The sequence below is a fragment of the Eubalaena glacialis genome, chromosome 1 (assembly GCF_028564815.1).
Source record: "Eubalaena glacialis isolate mEubGla1 chromosome 1, mEubGla1.1.hap2.+ XY, whole genome shotgun sequence".
NCBI lineage: Eukaryota > Metazoa > Chordata > Mammalia > Artiodactyla > Balaenidae > Eubalaena > Eubalaena glacialis.
This window is the reverse complement of record NC_083716.1, coordinates 213,694,964-213,718,871: the sequence shown is the minus strand read 5'-3', so window position 1 is coordinate 213,718,871 and position 23,908 is coordinate 213,694,964. Positions and strand designations below refer to the sequence as shown.

Genomic DNA, 23,908 nt, shown 5'->3' with positions numbered 1-23,908 from the left:
TTGGTTTAAATAACTGTCATAGTGGAAAAACATACCTCATAAAGGTATATAAATCCAAATGAGAGACTGGAACCAAGATGGCGGAGTAGAAGGACGTGCTCTCACTCCCTCTTGTGAGAACACCAGAATCACAACTAGCTGCTGGACAATCATCGACAGGAAGACACTAGAACTCACCAAAAAAGATACCCCACATCCAAAGACAAAGGAGAGGCCACAATGAGACGGTAGGAGGGGCACAATCACAGTAAAGTCAAATCCCAGAACGGCTGGGTGGGTGACTGATAGACTGGAGAACACTTATACCACAGAAGTCCACCCACTGGAGTGAAGGTTCTGAGCCCCATGTCAGGCTTCCCAACCTGGGGGTCCAGCAACGGGAGGAGGAATTCCTAGAGAATCAGACTTTGAAGCCTAGTGGGATTTGATTGAAGGACTTCGACAGGACTGGGGGAAACAGAGACTCCACTCTTGGAAGGTACACACAAAGTAGTGTGTGCATTGGGACCCAGGGGAAGGAGCAGTGACCCCAGGGGAGACTGAACCAGACCTACCTGCTAGTGTTGGGAGGGTCTCCTGCAGAGGTGGGGGGTGGCTGTGGCTCACCGTGGGGACAAGGACACTGGCAGCAGAAGTTCTGGGAAGTACTCCTTAGAGTGAGCCCTCCCAGAGTCTGTCATTAGCCCCACCAAAGAGCCCAGGTAGGCTCCAGTGTTGGGTTGCCTCAGGCCAAACAACCAACAGGGAGGGAACCCAGCCCCACCCATCAGCACTCAAGTGGATTAAAGTTTTACTGAGCTCTGCCCACCAGAGCAACAGTCAGCTCTACCCACCACCAGTCCCTCCCATCAGGAAACCTACATAAGCCTCTTAGATAGCCTCATCCACCAGAGGGCAGACAGCAGAAACAAGAAGAACTACAATCCTGCAGCCTGTGGATCAAAAACCACATTCACAGAAAGATAGACAAGATGAAAAGGCAGAGGACTATGTATCAGATGAAGGAACAAGATAAAACCCCAGAAAAACAACTAAATGAAGTGGAGATAGGCAACCTTCCAGAAAAAGAATTCAGAATAATGATAGGGAAGATGATCCAGGACCTCGGAAAAAGAATGGAGGCAAAGATCGAGAAGATGCAAGAAATGTTTAATAAAGACCTAGAAGAATTAAGAACAAACAAACAGAGATGAACAATACAATAACTGAAATGAAAAATACACTAGAAGAAATCAATAGCAGAATAACTGAGGAAGAAGAACGGATAAGTGACCTGGAAGACAGAATGGTGCCATTCACTGCTGCGGAACAGAATAAAGAAAAAAGAATGAAAAGAAATGAAGACAGCCTAAGAGACCTCTGGGACAACATTAATGCAACAACATTCACATTATAGGGGTCCCAGAAGGAGAAGAGAGAGAGAAAGGACCCAAGAAAATATTTGAAAGGATTATAGTTGAAAACTTCCCTAAGATGGGAAAGGAAATAGCCACCCAAGTCCAGGAAGCACAGCGAGTCCCATATAGGATAAACCCAAGGAGAAACATGCCGAGACACATAGTAATCAAATTGGCAAAAATTAAAGACAAAGAAAAATTATTGAAAGCAGCAAGGGAAAAATGACAAATAACATACAAGGGAACTCCCATAAGGTTAACAGCTGATTTCTCAGCAGAAACTCTACAAGCCAGAAGGGAGTGGCATGATATACTTAAAGTGATGAAAGGGAAGAAGCTACAACCAAGATTACTCTACCTGGCACTGATCTCATTCAGATTCGATGGAGAAATCAAAAGCTTTACAGACAAGCAAAAGCTAAGAGAATTCAGCACCACCAAACCAGCTCTACAACAAATGCTAAAGGAACTTCTCTAAGTGGGAAACACAAGAGAAGAACAGGACCTACAAAGACAAACCCAAAACAATTAAGAAAATGGTCATAGGAACATACATATTGATAATTACCTTAAACGTGAATGGATTAAATGCTCCAACCAAAAGACACAGGCTTGCTGAATGGATACAAACACAAGACCCATATACACGCTGTCTACAGGATACCCACTTCAGACCTAGGGACACATACAGACTGAAAGTGAGGGGATGGAAGAAGATACTCCATGCAAATGGAAATGAAAAGAAAGCTGAAGTAGCAATTCTCATATCCGATAAAATAGACTTTAAAATAAAGAATGTTACAAGAGACAAGGAAGGACACTACATAATGATCAAGGGATCAATCCAAGAAAAGATATAACAATTATAAATATATATGCACCCAACATAGGAGCACCTCGATAAATGAGGCAACTACTAACAGCTCTAAAAGAGGAAATCGACAGTAACACAATAATAGTGGGGGACTCTAACACCTCACTTACACCAATGGACAGATCATCCAAAATGAAAATAAATGAGGAAACAGAAGCTATAAATGACACAATAGGCCAGATAGATTTAATTGATATTTATAGGCCATTCCATCCAAAAACATCAGGATTACACTTTCTTCTCAAATGTGCACAGAACATTCTCCAGGAGTGATCACAACTTGGGTCACAAATCAAGCCTCAGTAAATTTAAGAAAATTGAAATCATATCAAGCATCTTTTCTGACCACAATGCTATGAGATTAGAAATAAATTACAGGGAAAGAAACGTAAAAAACACAAACACACGGAGGCTAAACAATACGTTACTAAATAACCAAGAGATCACTGAGGAAATCAAAGAGGAAATCAAAAAATACTTAGAGACAAATGACAATGAAAACACGATGATCCAAAACCTATGGGATGCAACAAAAGCAGTTCTAAGAGGGAAGTTCATAGCAATTCAAGCTCACTTCAAGAAACAAGAAAAATCTCAAATAAACAATCTAACCTTACACCTAAAGGAACTAGAGAAAGAAAAACAAACAAATCCCAAAGTTAGCAGAAGAAAAGAAATCATAAAGATCAGAGCAGAAATAAATGAAATAGAAGCAAAGATAACAATAGCAAAGATCAATAAAACTAAAAGCTGGTTCTTTGAGAAGATAAACAAAATTGATAACCCATTAGCCAGACTCATCAAGAACAAGAGGGAGAGGACTCAGTCAATAAAATTAGAAATGAAAAAGGAGAAGTTACATCAGACACCGCAGAAATACAAAGCATCCTAAGAGACTACTACAAGCAACTCTATGCCAACAAAATGGACAACCTGGAAGAAATGGACAAATTCTTAGAAAGGTGTAACCTTCCAAGACTGAACCAGGAAGAAATAGAAAATATGAACAGACCAATCACAAGTAATGAAATTGAAACTGTGATTAAAAATCTTCCAACAAACAAAAGTCCAGGACCAGATGGCTTCACAGTTGAATTCTATCAAACATTTAGAGAAGAGCTAACACCCATCCTTCTCAAACTCTTCCAAAAAATTGCAGAGGAAGGAAAACTCCCAAACTCATTCAACGAGGCCACCATCACCCTGATATCAAAACCAGACAAAGATGTCACAAAAAGAAAACTAGAGTCCAATATCATTGATGGACATAGATGCAAAAATCCTCAACAAAATACTAGCAAACAGAATCCAACAACACATTAAAAGGATCCTACACCATGATCAAGTGGGTTTTATCCCAGGGATGCAAGGATTCTTCAATATATGCAAATCAATCAATGTGATACACCATATTAACAAATTGAAGTATAAAAACCATATGATCATCTCAATAGATGCAGAAAAAGCTTTTAACAAAATTCAGCACCCATTTATGATAAAAACTCTCCAGAAAGTGGGCATAGAGGGAACCTACCTCAACATAATAAAGGCCATATATGACAAACCCACAGCAAACATCATTCTCAATGGTGAAAAACTGAAAGCATTTCCTCTAAGATCAGGAACAAGACAAGGATGTCCACTCTCACCACTATTATTGAACATAGTTTTGGAAGTCCTAGCCACGGCAATCAGAGAAGAAAAAGAAATAAAAGGAATATAAATTGGAAAAGAAGAAGTAAAACTTTCACTGTTTGCAGATGACATGATACTATACATAGAGAATCCTAAAAATGCCACCAGAAAACTACTAAAGCTAATCAATGAATTTGGTAAAGTAGCAGGATACAAAATTAATGCACAGAACTCTCTTGCATTCCTATACACTAATGATGAAAAATCTGAAAGAGAAATTAAGGAAACACTCCCATATACCGTTGCAGCAAGAAGAATAAAATGCCTAGGAATAAACCTAACTAGGTAGACAAAAGAACTGTATGCAGAAAACTATAAGACACTGATGAAAGATATTAAAGATGATACCAACAGATGGAGAGATATACCATGTTCTGGGATTGGAAGAATCAATACTGTGAAAATGACTATACTACCCAATGCAATCTACAGATTCAATGCAATCCCTATCAAATTACCAATGGCATTTTTTATGGAACTAGAACAAAAAATCTAAAAATTTGTATGGAGACACAAAAGACCCCGAATAGCCAAAGCAGTCTTGAGGGGAAAAAAATGGAGCTGGAAGAATCAGACTCCCTGACTTCAGACTATACTACAAAGCTACAGTAATCAAGACAGTATGGTACTAGCACAAAAACAGAAACATAGGTCAATGGAACAAGATAGAAAGCCTAGAGATAAACCCACACACCTATGGTCAACTAATCTATGACAAAGGAGCCAAGGATATACAATGGGGAAAGGACAGTCTCTTCAATAAGTGGTGCTGGGAAAACTGGACAGCTACATGTAAAAGAATGAAATTAGAACACTCCCTAACACCATACACAAAAATAAACTCAAAATGGATTCGAGACCTAAATGTAAGACCGAACACTGTAAAACTCTTAGAGGAAAACATAGGAAGAACGCTCTTTGACATAAATCACAGCAAGATCTTCTTTGATCCACCTCCTAGAGTAATGGAAATAAAAGCAAAAATAAACAAATGGGACCTAATGAAACTTCAAAGCTTTTGCACAGCAAAGGAAACCATAAACAAGACAAAAAGACAACCCTCAGTATGGGAGAAAATATTTGCAAACGAATCAACAGACAAAGGATTTATCTCCAAAATATATAAACAGCTCATGCAGCTCAATATTAAAAAAACAAACAACCCAATCCAGAAATGGGCAGAAGACCTAAATAGACATTTCTCCAAAGAAGACATACAGATGGCCAAGAAGCACATGAACTGCTGCTCAACATCACTAATTATTAGAGCAATGCAAATCAAAACTTCAATGAGGTATCACCTCACACTAGTTAGAATGGGCATCATCAGGAAATGTACAAACAGCAAATGCTGGAGAGGGTGTGGAGAAAAGGGAGCCCTCTTGCACTGTTGGTGGGAATGTAAATTGATACAGCCACTATGGAGAACAGTATGGAGGTTCCTTAAAAAACCAAAAATAGAATTACCATATGATCCAGCAATCTGACTACTGGGCATATACCCAGAGAAAACCATAATTCAAAAAGACACATGCATCCCAATGTTCATTGCAGCACTATTTACAATAGCCTGGTCATGGAAGCAACCTAAATGCCCATCGACAGATGAATGGATAAAGGAGTTGTGGTACATATATACAATGGAATATTACTCAGCCATGAAAAGGAATGAAATTGGGTCATTTGTTGAGACGTGGATGGATCTAGAGACTGTCATACAGAGTGAAGTCAGAAAGAGAAAAACAAATATCGTATGTTAACACATGTATGTGGAACCTAGAAAAATGGTACAGATGAACCGGTTTGCAGGGCAGAAGTTGAGACACAGATGTAGAGAACAAACGTATGGACACCAAGGGGGGAAAGACGCAGGAGGGTGGGGATGGTGGTGTGATGAATTGGGCGATTGGAATTGACATGTATACACTGATGTGTATAAAACTGATGACTAATAAGAACCTGTTGTATAAAAAAATAAAATTTAATTTAAAAATTAAAAAAACAAATGAAAGAAATGTACCATTGGCTGTATTTACTAAATCATGATACTTTTTCAGTCCTATCTACTAATAGTCAAAGGTTCTTGTTGAAATCAGCTAGTAACTGCCATCTTTCCTGATGTTAAGTAGTCATTCGTACAAACTAATTTGAAAGTTTATAACTGGTTCAAAACCTACTAAAATTCTTTGATAGATTTAAGCACAGATAAAAATTCATCCTCCAGTTTTTGAAATGTGCTGATATATGTGTTTTAATTAATTTTATTCATTTCACTAATGTATTTATTTTTGACAACAATCATCATTTTTTCCAAATCCTTTGTACATGAGTTTTTTTCAAAAAGCACTTATTTTCACATTTGCTATCAAAATATTATATTTCCCTTGAAGGAAAGATTGTATTTATTTTTTAACATTTGCTAGAAAATGTAATACAGCTACCTTTCATCAACTCGGAGAGGTGAGAAAATGTAGAATGTTAGAGTTTTTTAAATGTATAATTGATCTTTAAGTTTAATAAGTCTTGGTACCAGATAACAAGCAAACTTATATGAAACAAACGATTTGGGGGATACTCCAGGTCTCATTAAAATTTTTGTAAAAAATTCTATTTATGATAATTTATACCATAATATACAAATATATTTAACCAGGAACCTAGAAACTGGAATATATTACAGATAAGAGAGTAATAACACTGAAGGAAAAGTAGAAAATTTTGAAGATATGTGGTCGTTGTGTCCGATGTCAAAGAGAGGTACCAAAAAATATCTCTTGGTTTTGTCAATTATAAGTTGAGACCTTAGCAAGAATGTGTAGTGGCATGACAGAGAGAGAGATGAGAGTGGGTTAAGGGAATGGGAGATGAAATAGACAGGAGTCAAGATTATATTTTCAAGGCTGCTGACTGTAAAGGCTGTAATAAAATGTATGTACAAAGTCAAGGAAGGTATTTTTTGTTTTTAAGATGGAAGAAATGTAAGCATCTGTATTAAAATAAAGAGAAGGGAAAGAGCTAGAGATGGGAAATGTAGAGATACATACCACAGAATTATGGAGGGACCTTATGACAGGAGAAATCTACTTGTTCCTTGAAAGTGGAGTGAAAGAGATTAAAATGGATGTAGATGCAGTTGTTTATAAAGTGACTATAGCTAAATTAAAAGTAGGAAAGGCGGCTGAAGGAGTTTGGTAAAGGTTCGGATAGACATTGACAAGTAAAACACAGCCCCTTCCCTGTGTTTTCCTCTATTCCCTTCCTTATTCAGTAGCAGAGAAGCCTACCCCTGAAGAAGGATGGTATGTGGTTTCTAAGGGTTTTTTTTTGTTTTGTTTTTTTAGTATCTTAACTATATTGTGAAAAGTACGTGATATTTGTAAAACTATTAAAGTATTATTTAATTGAATTTTTAATGAAATAAATGCATAGTAGTGAAATTCTATAAATTTAACAGATTATTTTATATTACTCATATTTAAGAATGTTACCATAGATTTTGAAAATTAATAGGATATATAATTTCACATTATAGTAATATATGAAAAAGTTTTGATTTAGGGATATCTGTATTGAAGCAGTGTGAAATTTATTTGTTTATGAACCTTTTGACTCTGGGAGTAAAATGGCAAATAAGGCCTAGTTTTATTTCTTGTATCTTTCTGTTTTTCCAATATTATTGGTATTTTTTTTCTTTACATATAGTTTTATATGAACGAAACATCTTTCAAACTTAAAGCTTTTCAGGAGTAAGGACTTAGTCTAATTAATGTTATTCAAGCTTGACACTTAATCACAAAGCACTTTCTGAAGATATCCTATTAAGCATATAAATAGTATTCATTTTATGTATTTAAGTAAATGTGAAGGTAAGAAAATTCATCATTTGAGTAAGAATTTTTAAAATTCTGGTAAAATGTACATACCATAAAATTTACCATTTTAACCATTTTTAAGTTTAGTGGCATTAAGTAATTCACATTTTTGTCAATAGTTGCCATCATCCATCTCCAGATCTTTTTTCATCTTCCTGAATTGAAACTCTATATCCATTACATAATACCTCCACATTCTTCCTTCTTCCCAGTTCTTAGCAACCACCATTCTACTTTATATCTCTATGAATTTGACTACTATAGGTACCTCATATAAGTGAAATCATACAGTATTTATCCTTTTGTGACCGCCTTATTTCACTTAGCATAAAGTTGTCAAGGTTCATCCATATTGTAGCTTGTGTCAACATTCCCTTTTTAAAGGAATAAATTCTGTTTTATGTATAGACCTTTTTTTAAACTTTAAATCAGTTTATTGACATAGTAACACAACACACTTGCCTCCCTGACCCCCCCCCCAATCTCCCTCAGCCAATCTAGATCTCTCCCACTTCCTTCTCCCTTAGAACAAGCTGTTCAGTGAAAACAGAAAAGGGCAGACCACTTCTGCATCCCCAGTCCCATGCCTAAGCCCTGTGGAGCAGGTCTCAGGCACTACTCAGAACCTGTTAGGGAGGGAGGGGGAAAGTTAGCACTAGACTCAGCTAGGCAGAGGCATCCAGTCCCTAAGAACAGATTCCCCCACAGCGCCCAGGCCCTGAGTTGCTATTTTATTTGGACCAATTTTGTTTATCCATTGATCCTTGTATGAACATTTGGGTTGCTTCCTCCACCTTTTGGCTAGTGTGAATAATGCTTCTATGAATGTGGGTATACAAATATTTGTTGGAGTTACAGCTTTTTATTTTTTGGATATGTACCCAGAAGGGGAATTGGGGGATTGAATAAGAGATTTTTAATTGTTTACTTAGAAAATGAGAAATTATTGAATGTTGTTAGTGATATTTCTAAGCCAAAAGCTAAAAAAAAGCAAGAACCCAGAAAAGTAAACAAAGCACAGCAATCTACTTTGTCTGAGGCCAAATTCTGTCAAAATTAAGTTGAGGTTTTGATAGCTTTCTGGGGAAAGAGAAAAATCAGAGCCAAATCCAGGAAAATCAAGTGAAGTTTTAATAGCTTATGGGGTTAGAGGATGATAAATCAAAGCCCATGGCCTTGCCTATAGTAGGGCGATAAAATGAAATCCTGCCTATATTTAGCTGAGATCACCTTCCTCCAGGAGCTACACCTTCACAGTAAATGTAAATAAGAAAGAAAACTGATTTCCTTTCCCGAACCCTCCTACACTGTTGGTGGGAATATAAATTGGTGCAGCCACTTTGGAAAACAGTATGGAGGTTCCTTAAAAAACTAAAAATAGAGTTGCCATATAATCCAGCAATCCCACTCCTGGGCATATATCCAGAGAAAAACTCTAATCTGAAAAGATTCATGCACCCCAGCATTCATAGCAGCACTATCTACAATACATGTAATACAAATACAAGCCAAAACATGGAAGCAACTTAAATGCCCATCAGTAGACGAATGGATATGTTTACAATAGCCAGGACATGGAAGCAACCTAAGTGTCCACCAACAGATGAATGGATAAAGAAGATGTGGCACGTGTATACAATGGAATATTACTCAGCCATAAAAAGAAACAAAATTGAGTTATTTGTGGTGAGGTGGATGAACCTAGAGTCTGTCATACAGAGTGAAGTAAGTCAGAAAGAGAAAAACAAATACCGTATGCTAACACATATATATGGAATCTAAAAAAAAAAAAAAAGGTCATGAAGAACCTAGGGGCAAGATGGGAATAAAGACACAGACCTACTAGAGAATCGACTTGGGATACGGGGAGGGGGAGGGGTAAGCTGGGACAAAGTGAGAGAGTGGCATGGACATATATACACTACCAAACGTAAAATACATAGCTAGTGGCAAGCAGCCGCATAGCACAGGGAGATCAGCTCGGTGCTTTGTGACCACCTAGAGGGGTGGGATAGGGAGAGTGGGAGGGAGGGAGACACAAAAGGGAAGAGATATGGGGACATATGTATATGTATAACTGATTCACTTTGTTATAAAGCAGAAACTAACACACCAGTGTAAAACAATTATACTCCAATAGAGATGTTAAAAAAAACAAATAGATGAATGGATAAAGAAGATGTTGTATGTGTATATATATATATATATATATATATATATATATATATATATATATATATGTATGTATGTATACAGTGGAATGCTACTTAGCCATTAAAGAATGAAATAATGCTATTTACAGCAACATGGATGGACCTAGAGATTATTATACTAAGTGAAGTAAGTCAGACAGAAAGACAAATACCATATGTCATCACTTTTATGTGGGATCTAAAATATGATACTAATGAACTTATTTACAAAACAGAAGCAGACTCACAAACACAGAAAACAAACTTATGGTTACCAAAGGGGAAAGGGGTGGGAAAGAGCTAAATTAGGAGTTTGGGATTAGTAGATACAAACTACTATATATAAAATAGATAAACAACAAGATCCTACTGTATAGCCCAGGGAACTATATTCAATATCCTGTAATAAACCATAATAGAAAAGAATATGGAAAAGAATATATATGCATATTCTTTTTCATATCCTTTGCTGTACACCAGAAACTAACACAACATTGTAAATCAACTATACTTCAATTAAAAAAAAAACTGTTTCCCTTTTCCCATTCCTGGGGCACCATGGGGAGAGTTGCCTTGGTGCTGAGCACAGCAGAAGATAAAATAAAAAAAGCAAACCTACTTTGAGATAGTGTGACCATGGTGGGGACTTTGACATGGATTTTCAGTCCAAATTTGCATCAATGAGTCATCCAAGGAATGCCTAGTTTAAAATGGTTCTAGAATGGATGACACTGCAAGATAGATGGCAGAGGCAAATGCAGATTCTCTCTAGAGGAAGGCACCTTCTTTCTTAGGCCCAGGAAATCCTCATGAATAATTTTTCAAGAGCAGTGATCAGCACACAGTCAAATATAATCAAACATGAGGACACAGGGCAATGACAGTAAGAATAAGGAGAAAATAACAGCAAAAACATCATAAAGTTTTCAGATATCCGAATTATCAAATGCTGATTATTTAAAAAACAGTGCTTATTCTGATTTTAGAAATAAAAGAGGCTTAAAAATACCTGCAGGGAAGAATCTATAAAAGTGACTAGCACATTTGAAAAAGGTCCAAATAAAACTTCTGAAAAATACTGAAATTAAAAACCAAGTGAGTTTGGCAGCACTGTGGACACAATTGGAGACAGAATTCGTAATGTAAAAGATAGATTAGAAGAAAAGTTCCAGAATGTAGGAAAAGAGACAAAACAATGGAAAATACAAGAGTCATTTAAAAATGTGGAGAACATGGACTTCCCTGGTGGTCCCGTGGTTAAGACTCCATGCTTCCACTGCAGGGGACATGGGTTCAATTTCTGGTCGGGGAACTAAAATCCCACATGCCACCAGGTGCAGCCAAAAAAAAAAAAAAAAAAAAAATGTGGAGAATATATTGAGCAGGTCTAATATGAGACTTAATTAGAGACCTGGAAGATGAGATAGAGACTGGAGCAGAAGCAATAGTTGAGGAGGTATTGGATGAAAAGTTACCTGATCTGATGAAAGACATCAAATTCAGGAAGTCAAACACAGATTCCTGAGCAGGACGAATAAAAAGAAATATACCCCTAGAAATAGAGAGGAAATGTGGGGAAAAAAACAAAAACAGAAACAAATGGAATATCTAAAAGCAACAGTCGGGGCAGGAAAGGAGGAAGACATTACCTTAATTGAAGCCAGAGTTCAGCTGACAGCTGACTTCTCAAGAGTAATAATAGGAGCCAGAGTACAGTGAAATGATATCTTCATTGTGTTGAAAGAAAATAACTGTCTTATCTAGAAATTCTATACCCAGAGAAAACATCTTTCAAGTCTGACCTTGAAACACAAATGTTTTCAGACAAAGCAAAACTGAGCGTTTGTCACCAGTAGACTCTAATTGATGATAACCATAAAGGGAGTGTTTCAGGCAGTGGAAAGTGATGATCCTTTTGAGAGATGCAAGAAGGGATGAAGAACAAATAAAATGGTAATAACTATATGGTTATATGTGAACACACAGTAGAAAATATGTCTAGTAGGGTTAAAAAAATTCCATGGCAACAACAGCATATAGGTCAGGAGGAAGGTAAATGGATTTAAATTGTTCTCAGGAGGCTGGTAAAAGTACAGACGTTCCTTGACTTACAATGGTCAGACTTACAGTTTTTCAACTTTATGATGGTGCAAAAGTGATATGCGTTCAGCAGAAACTGTATGTCAAATTTTGAATTTGGATCTTTTCCTGGTCTAGTGATATGTGGCATGATAATCTCTTGTGATGCTGGGCAGTGGCAACAAGCTGCAGCTCCCAGGCAGCCACAGAATCATGAGGGTAAACAGCCAATATACTTACTTTCTGCACCTAAGCAACTATTCCGTTTTTCACTTTCAGTACAGTATTCAATAAATTACATGAGGTATTCAACATTTTATTATAAAATAGGCTTTGTGTTAGGTGATTTTACCTCACTGTAGGCTAATATCAGTATTCTGAGCATGTTTAAGGTAGTCTAGGCTAAGCTATGATGTTTGGGATTATATGCATTTTTGACTTAAAATATTTTCAATTTACAATGGTTTATCAGGATGTAACCCCATCGTAAGTTGAGAAAGATCTGTACTGATTTAACTTTTGATGTTTCTACATTAAGTATGATGGAGAGGTCCACATGCGGCAGGGGTTTCTTAGGTGCTGATAATGTTCCTTTTCTTGACCTGAGTGGTAATTATGGGACAGTGGAGGAGTAGGTGAGGTATTGCTTCATATTTACAAGTTACACGTGCCTTCTCAAAAGATAAATGTTTTATGTACTTAACTATAGGTATCTTATATTTTACAATAAAAGAGTTAAAATAAGGTAAAAATTGTACACTTCAAAAAGGACAAATAGAAAATACAGTGTTTAGTCCCACGTTGTTAAAATTATAACCATAAAATACCAAAATTTTAAGGTAGAAGTAGGAATGTGATATTTAATTTGTTGAAAGTGAAACAAAGAGAATTAAATCTCATTTCAATGTTACCTTAAAATTTGGTGGTAGAGACTGATCCAGTTATTGGTTTCATTATGGTATCTAAATATTGACATTCTCTTGCTTCTAAAAATTTTGTAAAGCCTTAACCAACATTTGACAATCATTAAGCCTACACTCTAACCCAGTTTCTACAATTCTGTCATCTTAAATGGCACATGTTTTATCTACTAAAATGTAGTATATCACTCAACAGGTCATCAACTAAGAGTTTTAAGTATGTCTTGCAGTAAACATACCAGCCACTGGGAGACAATATATAATATATATTAAAATTGTGGATATATTTCTTTCAAATCCTGGGCAGGGTACTGGTCATTGATTTAGAACTATTCTTACTCTTTTAAAGAAGTACTTCAAAGTGGCCTGAGTTACGATCAGTATTTGAGGGCATACATATGTAGAGCCTTAAAGGCCAGCTGCCACTGAAGACACCTGTCACATAGGTACTAGGAGTCACTGAGGTACCATCTGTTTTTCCATCATATCTCTTGGGAAGATAAAAAGTTGCTGACTTGTTTTTGGTCTACCTAATTTGTTTGGGACTCTGTAATTAAACCAAGTACTCTTAAACCCAGATAAACACACTGTTGGATTTTATTCTCATTACACTAAACATACCTTCTCAAAAGACCATCTTGGGACATTTAATCTCCTTCTTCCCCTCCAGAAGGTTTTAACTTTTGTTAATTCTTAATTATAGTGGTTTTTAATTTAGTGGTTTGTGGGTTACTTGAGATTTTGGAAGTATACCCTTTTTACATGTACTTTTTGTTTTGACATTTTGTGACTTTGGGCAAGTCAGTTAATCTCTTTACATCTCACTTTTTTTTATCTTAAATTTACTGGAATACAAATATTTTCTAAAGTAGTTTCTAATGCTAATATTCTTCAACTAAATGCTTATTTGTAAGGAATTCCATTTTTTCAAACAAATTAAAAATAAAAGCAAAAAGGTCTCAATACAGTCTAAAATGTATATCTTTTTGCAACATCACTATTGTGCTTTGCTTTTGATGTTTTATGTTAGCTTAAATCTAGAGATTTAGTGAATAAAGAGAAATTACTATACTCAACATATCTAGTAACTTTAAAGGATAATCTAGAAGTTATTATGGAAAGAAGTACCCACGACAGGAGGAGGAATGATAATTCTATTCAAATGTCAAAAACTTTCAAATAAGCCATTTGGGAAGAATTGTTTAAGTAAAATTTATTACACATTGCCTTTCTTGGATGATACTGAACTTAATTAAGTTTTTTTTTGATAACTCAAGCTCATCACTATGACCACATCCTCAGAGGCTATTGAGATTAATAATTGTTTATCTATAAAAGAATTCACTTAATAGTCAACAAATACCTACTGAGTGATGGCAGTGTGCCAGGCTTTGGATTGGATAGGGATATGATGTTGAACAAAACCAGGTGTGATCTCTGACCTTATGGTATAGAGTCTAATTGGGTAAAAATGACATCAACCAAATAATCACACAAATAAATGTGAAATTTAAAATCCTGATCAAATGCTATGAAGAAAACTCACTGCATTGTTAAAATCATTTTGGAATCAGATGGGTCTGAGATCAGTACTAACTCTGCAACTTGGTAGCATTGTGATTTTAGGCAACTTTCTAAATCACAGTTGAAATGAGAATAGTTCGCTTCCTGGGTTGCTGTGAGGATCAAATGAGATGACAAGTGTGATACAATTTTGTTATTTTTTTTTACTTGTTTATTATCTGTCTTCCTGGATGAGAATGTAAGCTCCATGAGAGTAGGAATTTTTTTGGTCTGTCTTATTAACTGCTATATTCCTAGTATCTAGATCAGTGAGTCATAACATGGACACAAATAAATATTTTTTGAATGAATGGAATGACTTTTAAGATTTCTTTCAGGTAATCAGCATTCCAAAAAAAATATTTTGTACTTATTTGCTTTTTCTCTCCCATAGTCAGATTGGTATTTCAGTTGTTGGTCTCATGGCTGTCTCCTGCAATTCTGCTTCCTCTTATCAAATTTAACTCTGGCCTAGAAAATCAGATAACCAAAGTTAGAGTGGTAGAAGTACCTGTACTATAATAAGAGACATTCTGTAGTAAGACAGAAGGCCCCTCTCTTAACAGTAACAGGAGTGAGCTTTCATACATGGACTTACTAAGATCTTTTTTGGTTATTTAAAAGGGTTTCGCAATTTCAGCTGTATTCTGTATATTTGGACTTACCAGATAAGTAAACTCATAAGTGCTTCTAATAAAGCATTCTCATTCTAGCTTTATATCACATTATATCATAAGTTTTGTATATAGTTAGGTTGGAAGAAATTTAAATTTTGAATTTTTAAAGTTTGGTTACCTATTCTATGTATTAATTTTTAGTGGACCATGTAGAACTTAATGCTTGATATAATTTTTAAAAAATATTTAAGGTAATTTTTATAATATCCTAATGATCTTTTTCTTTCAATGTCTAAAATAAATTCACTTGGTTAATTATTTTTCAGGGCGGCTGTTTTGTCCACTTTTTATTCATTGATTCCCAACCCCCATCTCTTATTTAATGGCAGTATCTCCCAGAACTCAGAATTGTTTTCTTAGCTTTATTAATCTTGGCAGCAGGGTTTAAGATGAGTCACCAGGAACTGAGCAGCTGAAAAGATTGAGTCTTCAAACAAATGAAGCATTACATTTTACCATCATAGAGACAGTTATTGGTTTTTAGATCTCATACTCTAAAATGAAGATAAAATGTTGTAAATACATCCTTATTTACCCCATGGGGTATTATCTCTGGGAAAGTGAATTTCTACTTGAAATAATGGCTAGATTTTTGTTGTTGTTTGTTTTTGCTTTAATGAGTCCCAGAATATGATATGAAATTAAATTCCAATTAATCATGGTCATGCTATTTAATTCCACTGATGATAATTATCTCACGAAATGCAACGATTCTTTCTAATTGGGCATCACAATTGAAAAACTGCCGCTAAACTGGTAAACTAATAACATATAATGTAATTCTTTTACCCTCATAATATTTTCAATAGTCACTTCTCAGTTATGAGAAAACATTTTTAGCAGCAAATTCCAGGCTGAAGTTTTCAACATAATTTTGGGTTTCTATGAGTGTCATTAACTATTGTATTAGCTAGATGTACAACATCAATAAGGAACTAAAACTTCTCCTGCTGTGTTTTTAAAATAATACCAGTAGGAATTATTTTCTTTTGTAAAAACTTTACTTTTCCCTTTTAACCTCTATTAATATAAGTCTAAAACTTAATGTTATAGGAAATTTTTAAATAAATTGTGATACAACCACTGGGAGGCATATCATATAACTATTAAAAAATTATGTGTATAGAAGGGATGTAGTCATATAGGAACATACTCCTTTGGAATGTTAGCTGGAAAAATCAGGATGCCAAAATCATTGTACAGTATGATTTCATAGGAAAAAAAAAGATTTGAAGGATAAAAATTAAATTTTTTATTAAAGCTATATTTATGTTTAGATGATGAGATTTTGAAAAATATTTTAGCTTTTTTTTTTCAACTTTTTTCTATTTGCAAATTTTCCTTTAAACTGAAAAATAATAATTAGTAAAATAGAAAGTCTCAATTTCAAACTGTATCTTATGTCAGAAAAACAGCTCACAGATTATATTGAAGAATCTGAACTGTACTCCCAAACTATAGATTAGCTAGAAATGTTTGACAAATTTTATGTCACAATACTCAGAAAAATATAGCTATCATATTGGCTTCCTAGTCCCTTTGCCGTTATACTTTATAATTTCGAGTCCCACTTGAAATTAAGAGCCAGAGATAAGAATGGCAGATAACACTGCAATAGTCGGTCTCTTTTTCTTTCAACCTTTATTATGAAAAGCTTTAACATATAGAAAGCATAGCAAAGTGACTCAACTTATTCCCAGCTTTAACAGTTGTCAAGATTTTGCTACTCATTTCAGCTATTTCCCTTCCTGACACATTTTTTTCCTATGCTTTTAAAAAATAAATTCTATTGATTGTTATTTTAACTGTAAATACTTCTGTATATTTCTCTGATAAGCTTTTTTTCAACATACCCACCATGTTGTTATCATCTGCTTTTTAAAATTATTCTTATAATATTAGTCATAATTTATCACTATCATGAAATTCTCTATATTCGTATTTTCCCAGTTGTCTCGAAATCATCTTTTTATGATTTTGTTAGAATAATTTGTTATTCTAACAAATTTGTTTCTTAGAATTTTGTTAGGATAATTTGTTAGAATCAGGACCCAAACAAAATCCATATTACATTTGGTTGTTATGTTACATTTTAAAATGTAAATATTAGAAATTCCTAATGCCAAAAAAAAAAAGACTGCAATTTTGGATGACATTTTTGTTTTCTTCTTATAAAATTATATAAGTTCATTGTATGAAAAGTTAAAAATTCATAAAATACTAAGAAGAAAGTAGAAATCACTTATATTGCTCAGAGTATATTTCCTTCCTATCATTTTTTACATTATTTTCATAGTTGAGATCTATTGGAAGCAGTTTTATATCTTATTTCAAAGTATATCTGAAGCTTTCTATACTTAAAATATTTTTTTCCCATTTTAATGGCTGCATTAAGAAGTACCTTAATTTTTTAGAACAGGTAAGTACCTTAATTTTTTTTAGGGACCATATCTAATTTAGAATGCCATTTTACAGTGTACTCCAACACATTTTCTTGTTGCTACAGTTGAAGAGACTTGTATTTTTGAGTAAGGGGTCTAATTTTCCTACTTAATTCCTCGAGTAGGGGGAATGGGCTGGTCAATGCACTGTTTTCTCTATATGTAGCAGATAATGCCTGGATCTTGGTCCATTGGCCATTTGAGAGAGATGTTTGTTTTTGCCATGTGGAGGACAAGTAATGCCCCTAGTAGGCCATTTTAGTACGTTTATATAAAGTCCAATTTTATATAATTTCTTTAAAATATCATTGACTATATCTGAGTATATGATGCATTCATTTCTCCAAACATTATCAAGGGAAAGAAAGGTATTAAATTCAACTGTTGGCAGGACTTTGGGCATCAGGGAAAGTTTGGAAAAGGTTGCACCTACCTTAGCTGCTATAGGTTGAAGTCATCAAAGAACTCCAAAAGATCAAAGTAGACTTGAAATAGACATTATAAGTTACGCAAAAATAGTGATTCTTAGGTGTGTACTTTTATGAATATATCCGTTTCATAGGGGTGTTATAACAAATCACCACTAAGTGTGTGGCTTAGTATAACAGATATTTATTCTTTCACAGTTCTGGAGGCTAGATGTTCTTAAAATCAAGGTGTCAGGCAGGGCCATACTCTCTCTGAAGGTTTCTGGGAAGAATCCATCCTTGCCTTTTCCTGGCTTCTGGCAGTTCCTGGCAGTCCTTGGCGTTTTTGGCTTCTCTCCTCTGTCTTCACATGGCATTATTCCCTGGGTGGATCTCTTCCTTAATTCTGTGTCTCTTCTTATAAGGACATCAGTGATTGGATATAGGACCCACCCTAATCCAGTATATGACCTCATTTTACCTAATTACATCTGCAAATACTGTATTTCCAAGTAAGGTCACAATCTGAGGTTCCTGGTGGCTGTAAATATTGTGAGGACACTGTTCAGCCCAGTATGGCAGGTGTGGGTATTTGTGTATATGAGTAGATTGGGAACTGGGGGCTATCATAAGTTCTTAGATAATACACATTCTAATTCTCTTCTCCATTGTTGATTTCTGCTTTTTCTGAAGTGTGTTTAGCATAAGAATACATGAATGTGGGGGAAATGTTGAAAACAGTACTAAAACAGTAATTTAAAATTCTGTGTTGAATAATTATTCTCTGCTGCTGCTCCTTGAGATTAAAAGATAAAAACAATTTCATGAAGTCTTGTCTATGTTTTTATGGTTTTAGCATCCTAAATTTATAACCAGGACCCAAAGTTTCTTATTTACTAAAAGCATTTGAGCAGAGCATTATAATGATTATTCCAGTCCTTCTAAGAAAATAATTTGGCTTAGGCAAAAGGTTATGAAATACTTGAATAATTTACTAAAAATTCTAGACTATCTTTCACTGAGTTTATTAAAAAATAGATTGAAATTAGACTGTTCTCCCATATTCATCCACCATTATCACCACCCCCAAGATGACACCAAGAAGTTAGCTAATATATGTCCCCATAAACCCGTATCTTTAGATTGTTTTATTAATTTTGATACAAGTACATAATGTTTGCAGAAATTGATTTTCGTAGGGATTTATAATAAAATATCAGTTAAAAGATTAATTGCCTCACTTCTGGGCCTTTGGTTTCTGTAGTAATCAGAGCATAGTAAAATTTTTATTTAAAAAATTCACTTGAAGTTTTCCATTTATACTCTGTAAAAGCAAACTGAATGCTTATTGTTATCCATAAATATCTTAACTGCTAAGATTTTCTAAGATTGTAATAGAAAACCAATTATATCAGAAAGCCATTAAGTAACTGTTAGAGAAATTTAACAATGTTAATAAAACATGAATTTATGACTTTTGGCTTATTTTCTTAGATAAAGCTCTTGGTTACTTTGCACTTTTTAAATTAGAAGAAAAATTTTAAACTTTATCCATGCCTTCTCTTTTACAAATCAAAACATCTTATAGCTCTCATCTGCTTATTATTCTTATAAATTTATAATGGGCATATATGATTATGAGATAAAATAAGGTACATCATATCTTACTATCAGAAACTAACTTTTGTAAACCAAAGTTAGAGATTTAGAATGGAACTCAAGGCAGTGTAAATATGTAACTTATTTTCCTAAAAGGTCTCTTGTAGCCTTCTGTTTAGAGCTTCTTTTGGGTCTTAAACTAGAATGTTCCATGTTTACTCATTCACTAAACTAATTATTTAGGTGTAGTATGTGGTGTCATACATGCACTGTGCAAAGCACTGAGCTGGAGTGGGTAAATCTGCAAATATATATGTTTATATTTCTCCATTCATTCAATAAATATTTATTGAGCATTTGCTGTATGCAAGGTACAATATCAGGAACTTCTGATACAAAGTTAAACAAAACAGACACAGTCTTTGTACTACTTACAGTCTTAGAAAAGGAGAAAGACATTAATCAGATAATAATACAAATAAATGTAAACTTATCACCATGAAAAATACTATGAAGAAAAGGTGAATGGTACTATCAGAGCCCATAAGGGAATTTGACTTAGTCTTTGGAGGGGGCTATGCAAGGGCTCAAAGACTTACCTGAGGAAATGACTTTTGAACGAGAGCCAGATGATTATTGGAAATTATGTAAGTGAAGGAGGATGTGAGAAAATTCCAGGAAGCAGAAATTGTATATAATAGTGAGTAGTGAGTGCAAGTTATTTGAAATGAAAGGAGGCAGTGCAGCTGGAACACAGGGAACCAGATGGAGTGTGATGCACGATGCAGCAGGAGAGCCAGCGGCAGGGGCCAGACCAATTTCCCTATACTGGTCTGGCTAGTAGTACATACTCAATTTTATTTATATGTAGTCACCAAATTCCATATTTTATTTTGGTTTCACCAACGTAAGCCATTCAGGTACCTTTATTTCTGGTTTCTTATTACTATGTAAAGTGTTCTTGAATTACTTGCTTTATCTGCAAGATAATAGAATATCTTATAGCAGCCATAAATATTCAAAACCAATGATACTGCTATAGAAAAACCATATCTTATGTTTACCATTAAACACTGATTCTACTTGAACCAAATAGCACATTTAGAATTCATATGTTGATTAGCAATATCACGTACAGCAGTTTCACTTGTTGATCTTAGAATGCTAAGTTGACTAGCTTTCATCTTATATAAATAAGGTTGAAACTGGTATATTATAGTGCCCAAAAAGCTGAATATTTTGTATATAATATACTGGTATAAATGAAGTTAAATTTATGTGGTGACAAGCATTAACTTCCTCCTGATGTTCTGATGTTTTAAAATATTTAAATAAATGTTTAAAAATTAATATGAAGAATGATTATAAAATTATGGTTATTTCATGTGCAGTTTGTGTGATCTGTTTTAATATTTTATAGTTTGTGGCTTCTGTGTCATCAGAAGTTTAAAAAGATTCTTAAAATGTAGTCGGATTGCATCTTTGTTTCAAAATTCACTGAAACGATATGTAATGCTTATGTAAGAGCAGCTAATGATGTAGTGATGAGATTTTAGCCCTTTTAAAACCTGTAATCCTGTATAATTTCACCCTTATTCAAAAAGAATTTGATGTAAATAGTTTCAACACTGTGTAATATTCATGAATTATTGATTTACAGTGAACATTTACATTGTACTAGTGAACTCATGTAAGCATCTCTAACCTATGGGATATTTGTTTTGCAGGAGAAAATAGAAATTCTGTATTCACAACTTGAAATGTGATTTCCCATTAATATTAATTCTTTGATCGATTGTTACCACAAAATTGGGTAAAATTAATACTCTTCTGTCATAATAGATCAAGGCGATTTACATTTAGTTTTCTTTGTCTTTTTTGTTTGTTTTGTTTTATTCCCTACACTCCCCATTTATTTCATGGCATATCAGTGCTTCAGAGAATTTAGATGAGCTCTCTTCCTCCAGTAGCTGGTTACTTAACCAGAAGCACAGTAAGAAAAGGAGAAAAGACAGGACAAGATTGAAATCTCCATCCTTGACTATCATGAGTACAGCAGCTCGAACAAGGCCACTTCAGAGTTTCCACAAACGAAAACTCTACAGATTGAGCCCTACTTTTTATTGGACTCCTCAGGTAAGGTCGCCTTTGGGAAAACATGAACAAAGATTTTACTGTCAATATATTTCACAAGTGAGAGGATATGAATTGTACACAGTTGTTTAGAATAAGTGGGATTTAATAATTTTTTAAACATAGCAGTGTATTCTGAAACTTCTCACATTTCCATTTTTTTAAATCACTATTATGCTTAAACTAGTTTGAAAGAAATGTACATATCAAGTTGATTTTAAAATTTTACTGGTAAGGGTAACAAGGAAAACACAAGTGTATTATATATTTGCCTTTTGCTTAATAAAGAAAAAAGTAACAATCTGCAGGGCTGTCAGTTATTTTGGAGGAAATGACATTGCTCTCCCTTTTATGTTTGGTATTTGTTAAACCTGGTGAGCACTCCTTTTTCATATAAGCAATGAAGTTTTAGATGACCATGGTTACCCTTTCTGCAAATAAAATATGCTTCATTAAAAGCGTTCATTTTGAAAAGCATATTTTTCATTTGCTAACAACATGTTAGGTTTACATCTTTCAGTGCATATCTAAATAAGCTGTGATGGAGGGCAAAATAAGTTATCTCTAGTTCTCATGGTATAACGTGCTTTTTTTCTATTATATTTTAAATAATATGTCAAAGGAAAGAAATTATCCTTGATTTAATATTGTTTTTGATTATTACTACATTAACTATTTTTAAATATATTTCTATAAAAAATCAAGATGCTTCGTTTCATTAGGAACCAATTTCAAATTTGGTTTTATAGGATCCTTTTATAAATAGGAACGTGAATTCTGACAAATTAATTCTTATTAATAGATTGATTTTTGCCATTTAGTAGTTCAGGTATTAGTAGTATGCTTTCCCAACTTGAAATTTTTAAGAAAGTTTTATTTCAGAATTTTAAGAAATTTTACATATTTAATTAACCTAATAGGAAAATATTTTATTTAAAGTTTTTATATAAGGAATTATATTTTATTTAATAATTTTTATTTAAAGTTGCTACAAGCAATAGAGAAATAATATATTTGAAAATGATTTCATAATTTCATAGTTATAAATAGAATTGTCTATCAAAAATATTTCACATATGAATATGCCTTAATATTCTGACTGGAAGGAATCTATCTGAATAATTTAGGGGATTTGCTCAATATTACTAATGTACTGCATATGCCTTGATAATATAAAGATTGGCCTGGAAGAGTGTGAACAAATTTAAAACTTTCAGCAAACAAAGGAAGAAACAAGTCTAACATTGTTACTAGTAGACCATATAATTTACCATATTCCAGTCATAATGCTAAGCATTTTCAGTACATTATTTTATTTAGTCCTCAAACGTAAAACTATGAGGCATTATCAATCCCACCTTTAGATGCAGAAATTGAAGTTTAGGGAGATTAAGTAACTTTCCCAAGGTCATACAGCTAGTAAACAATAAGTCTGATTCCAAAGCCCATGTCCTTATCCATTAGTACATTGATAACAACAAAAATAAACCAAATCTTTTTTTAATCAATATTTTTTATTGAAGTTGATCTACAGTATTGTGTTAATTTCTGCTGTACAGCAAAGTGATTCAGTTATACATATATGTACATTCTTTTTTTTAATATTCTTCTCCATTATGGTTGTCATAGGATATTAAATATAGTTCTCTGTGCTATATACTAGGACCTTGTTGTTTATCCGTTCTCTATATAATAGCTTACATCTGCTAACCCCAACCTCCCACTCCATCCCTCCCCCAACCCTCTCCCCCTTGGCAACCACCAGTCTATTCTCTATGTCCATGATTCCATTTCTGTTTTCATAGATAGGTTCATTTGTGTCATATTTTAGATTCCACATGTAAGTGATATCATATGGTACTTGTCTTTCTCTTTCTGACTTACTTCACTTAGTATGATTATCTCTAGTTGCATCCATGTTGCTGCAAATGGCATTATTTCATTCTTTTTTATGGCTGAGTAGTATTCCATTGTATATATGTACCACATCTTCTTTATCCATTCATCTGTTGACAGATATTTAGGTTGTTTCCATGTCTTGGCTATTGTGAATAGCGCT

The 23,908-nt window shown here is 34.1% G+C and overlaps 1 protein-coding gene across 7 annotated transcripts in view; it reads left to right on the top strand.

Annotated features, from left to right (window-relative positions):
* The window catches only part of KANSL1L (KAT8 regulatory NSL complex subunit 1 like), a 155,769-nt gene that overhangs the window by 70,067 nt on the left and 61,794 nt on the right, over positions 1-23,908 (top strand). For 5 of the 7 annotated variants that reach the window (XM_061187007.1, XM_061187033.1, XM_061187041.1 and 2 more), the window contains exon 6: positions 21,648-21,852. In XM_061187007.1, the coding sequence (XP_061042990.1) occupies positions 21,648-21,852 (205 nt within the window). The remainder of the gene's footprint in view (positions 1-21,647; positions 21,853-23,908) is intronic. The other 2 variants (XM_061187057.1, XM_061187049.1) reach the window with 2 other exon arrangements.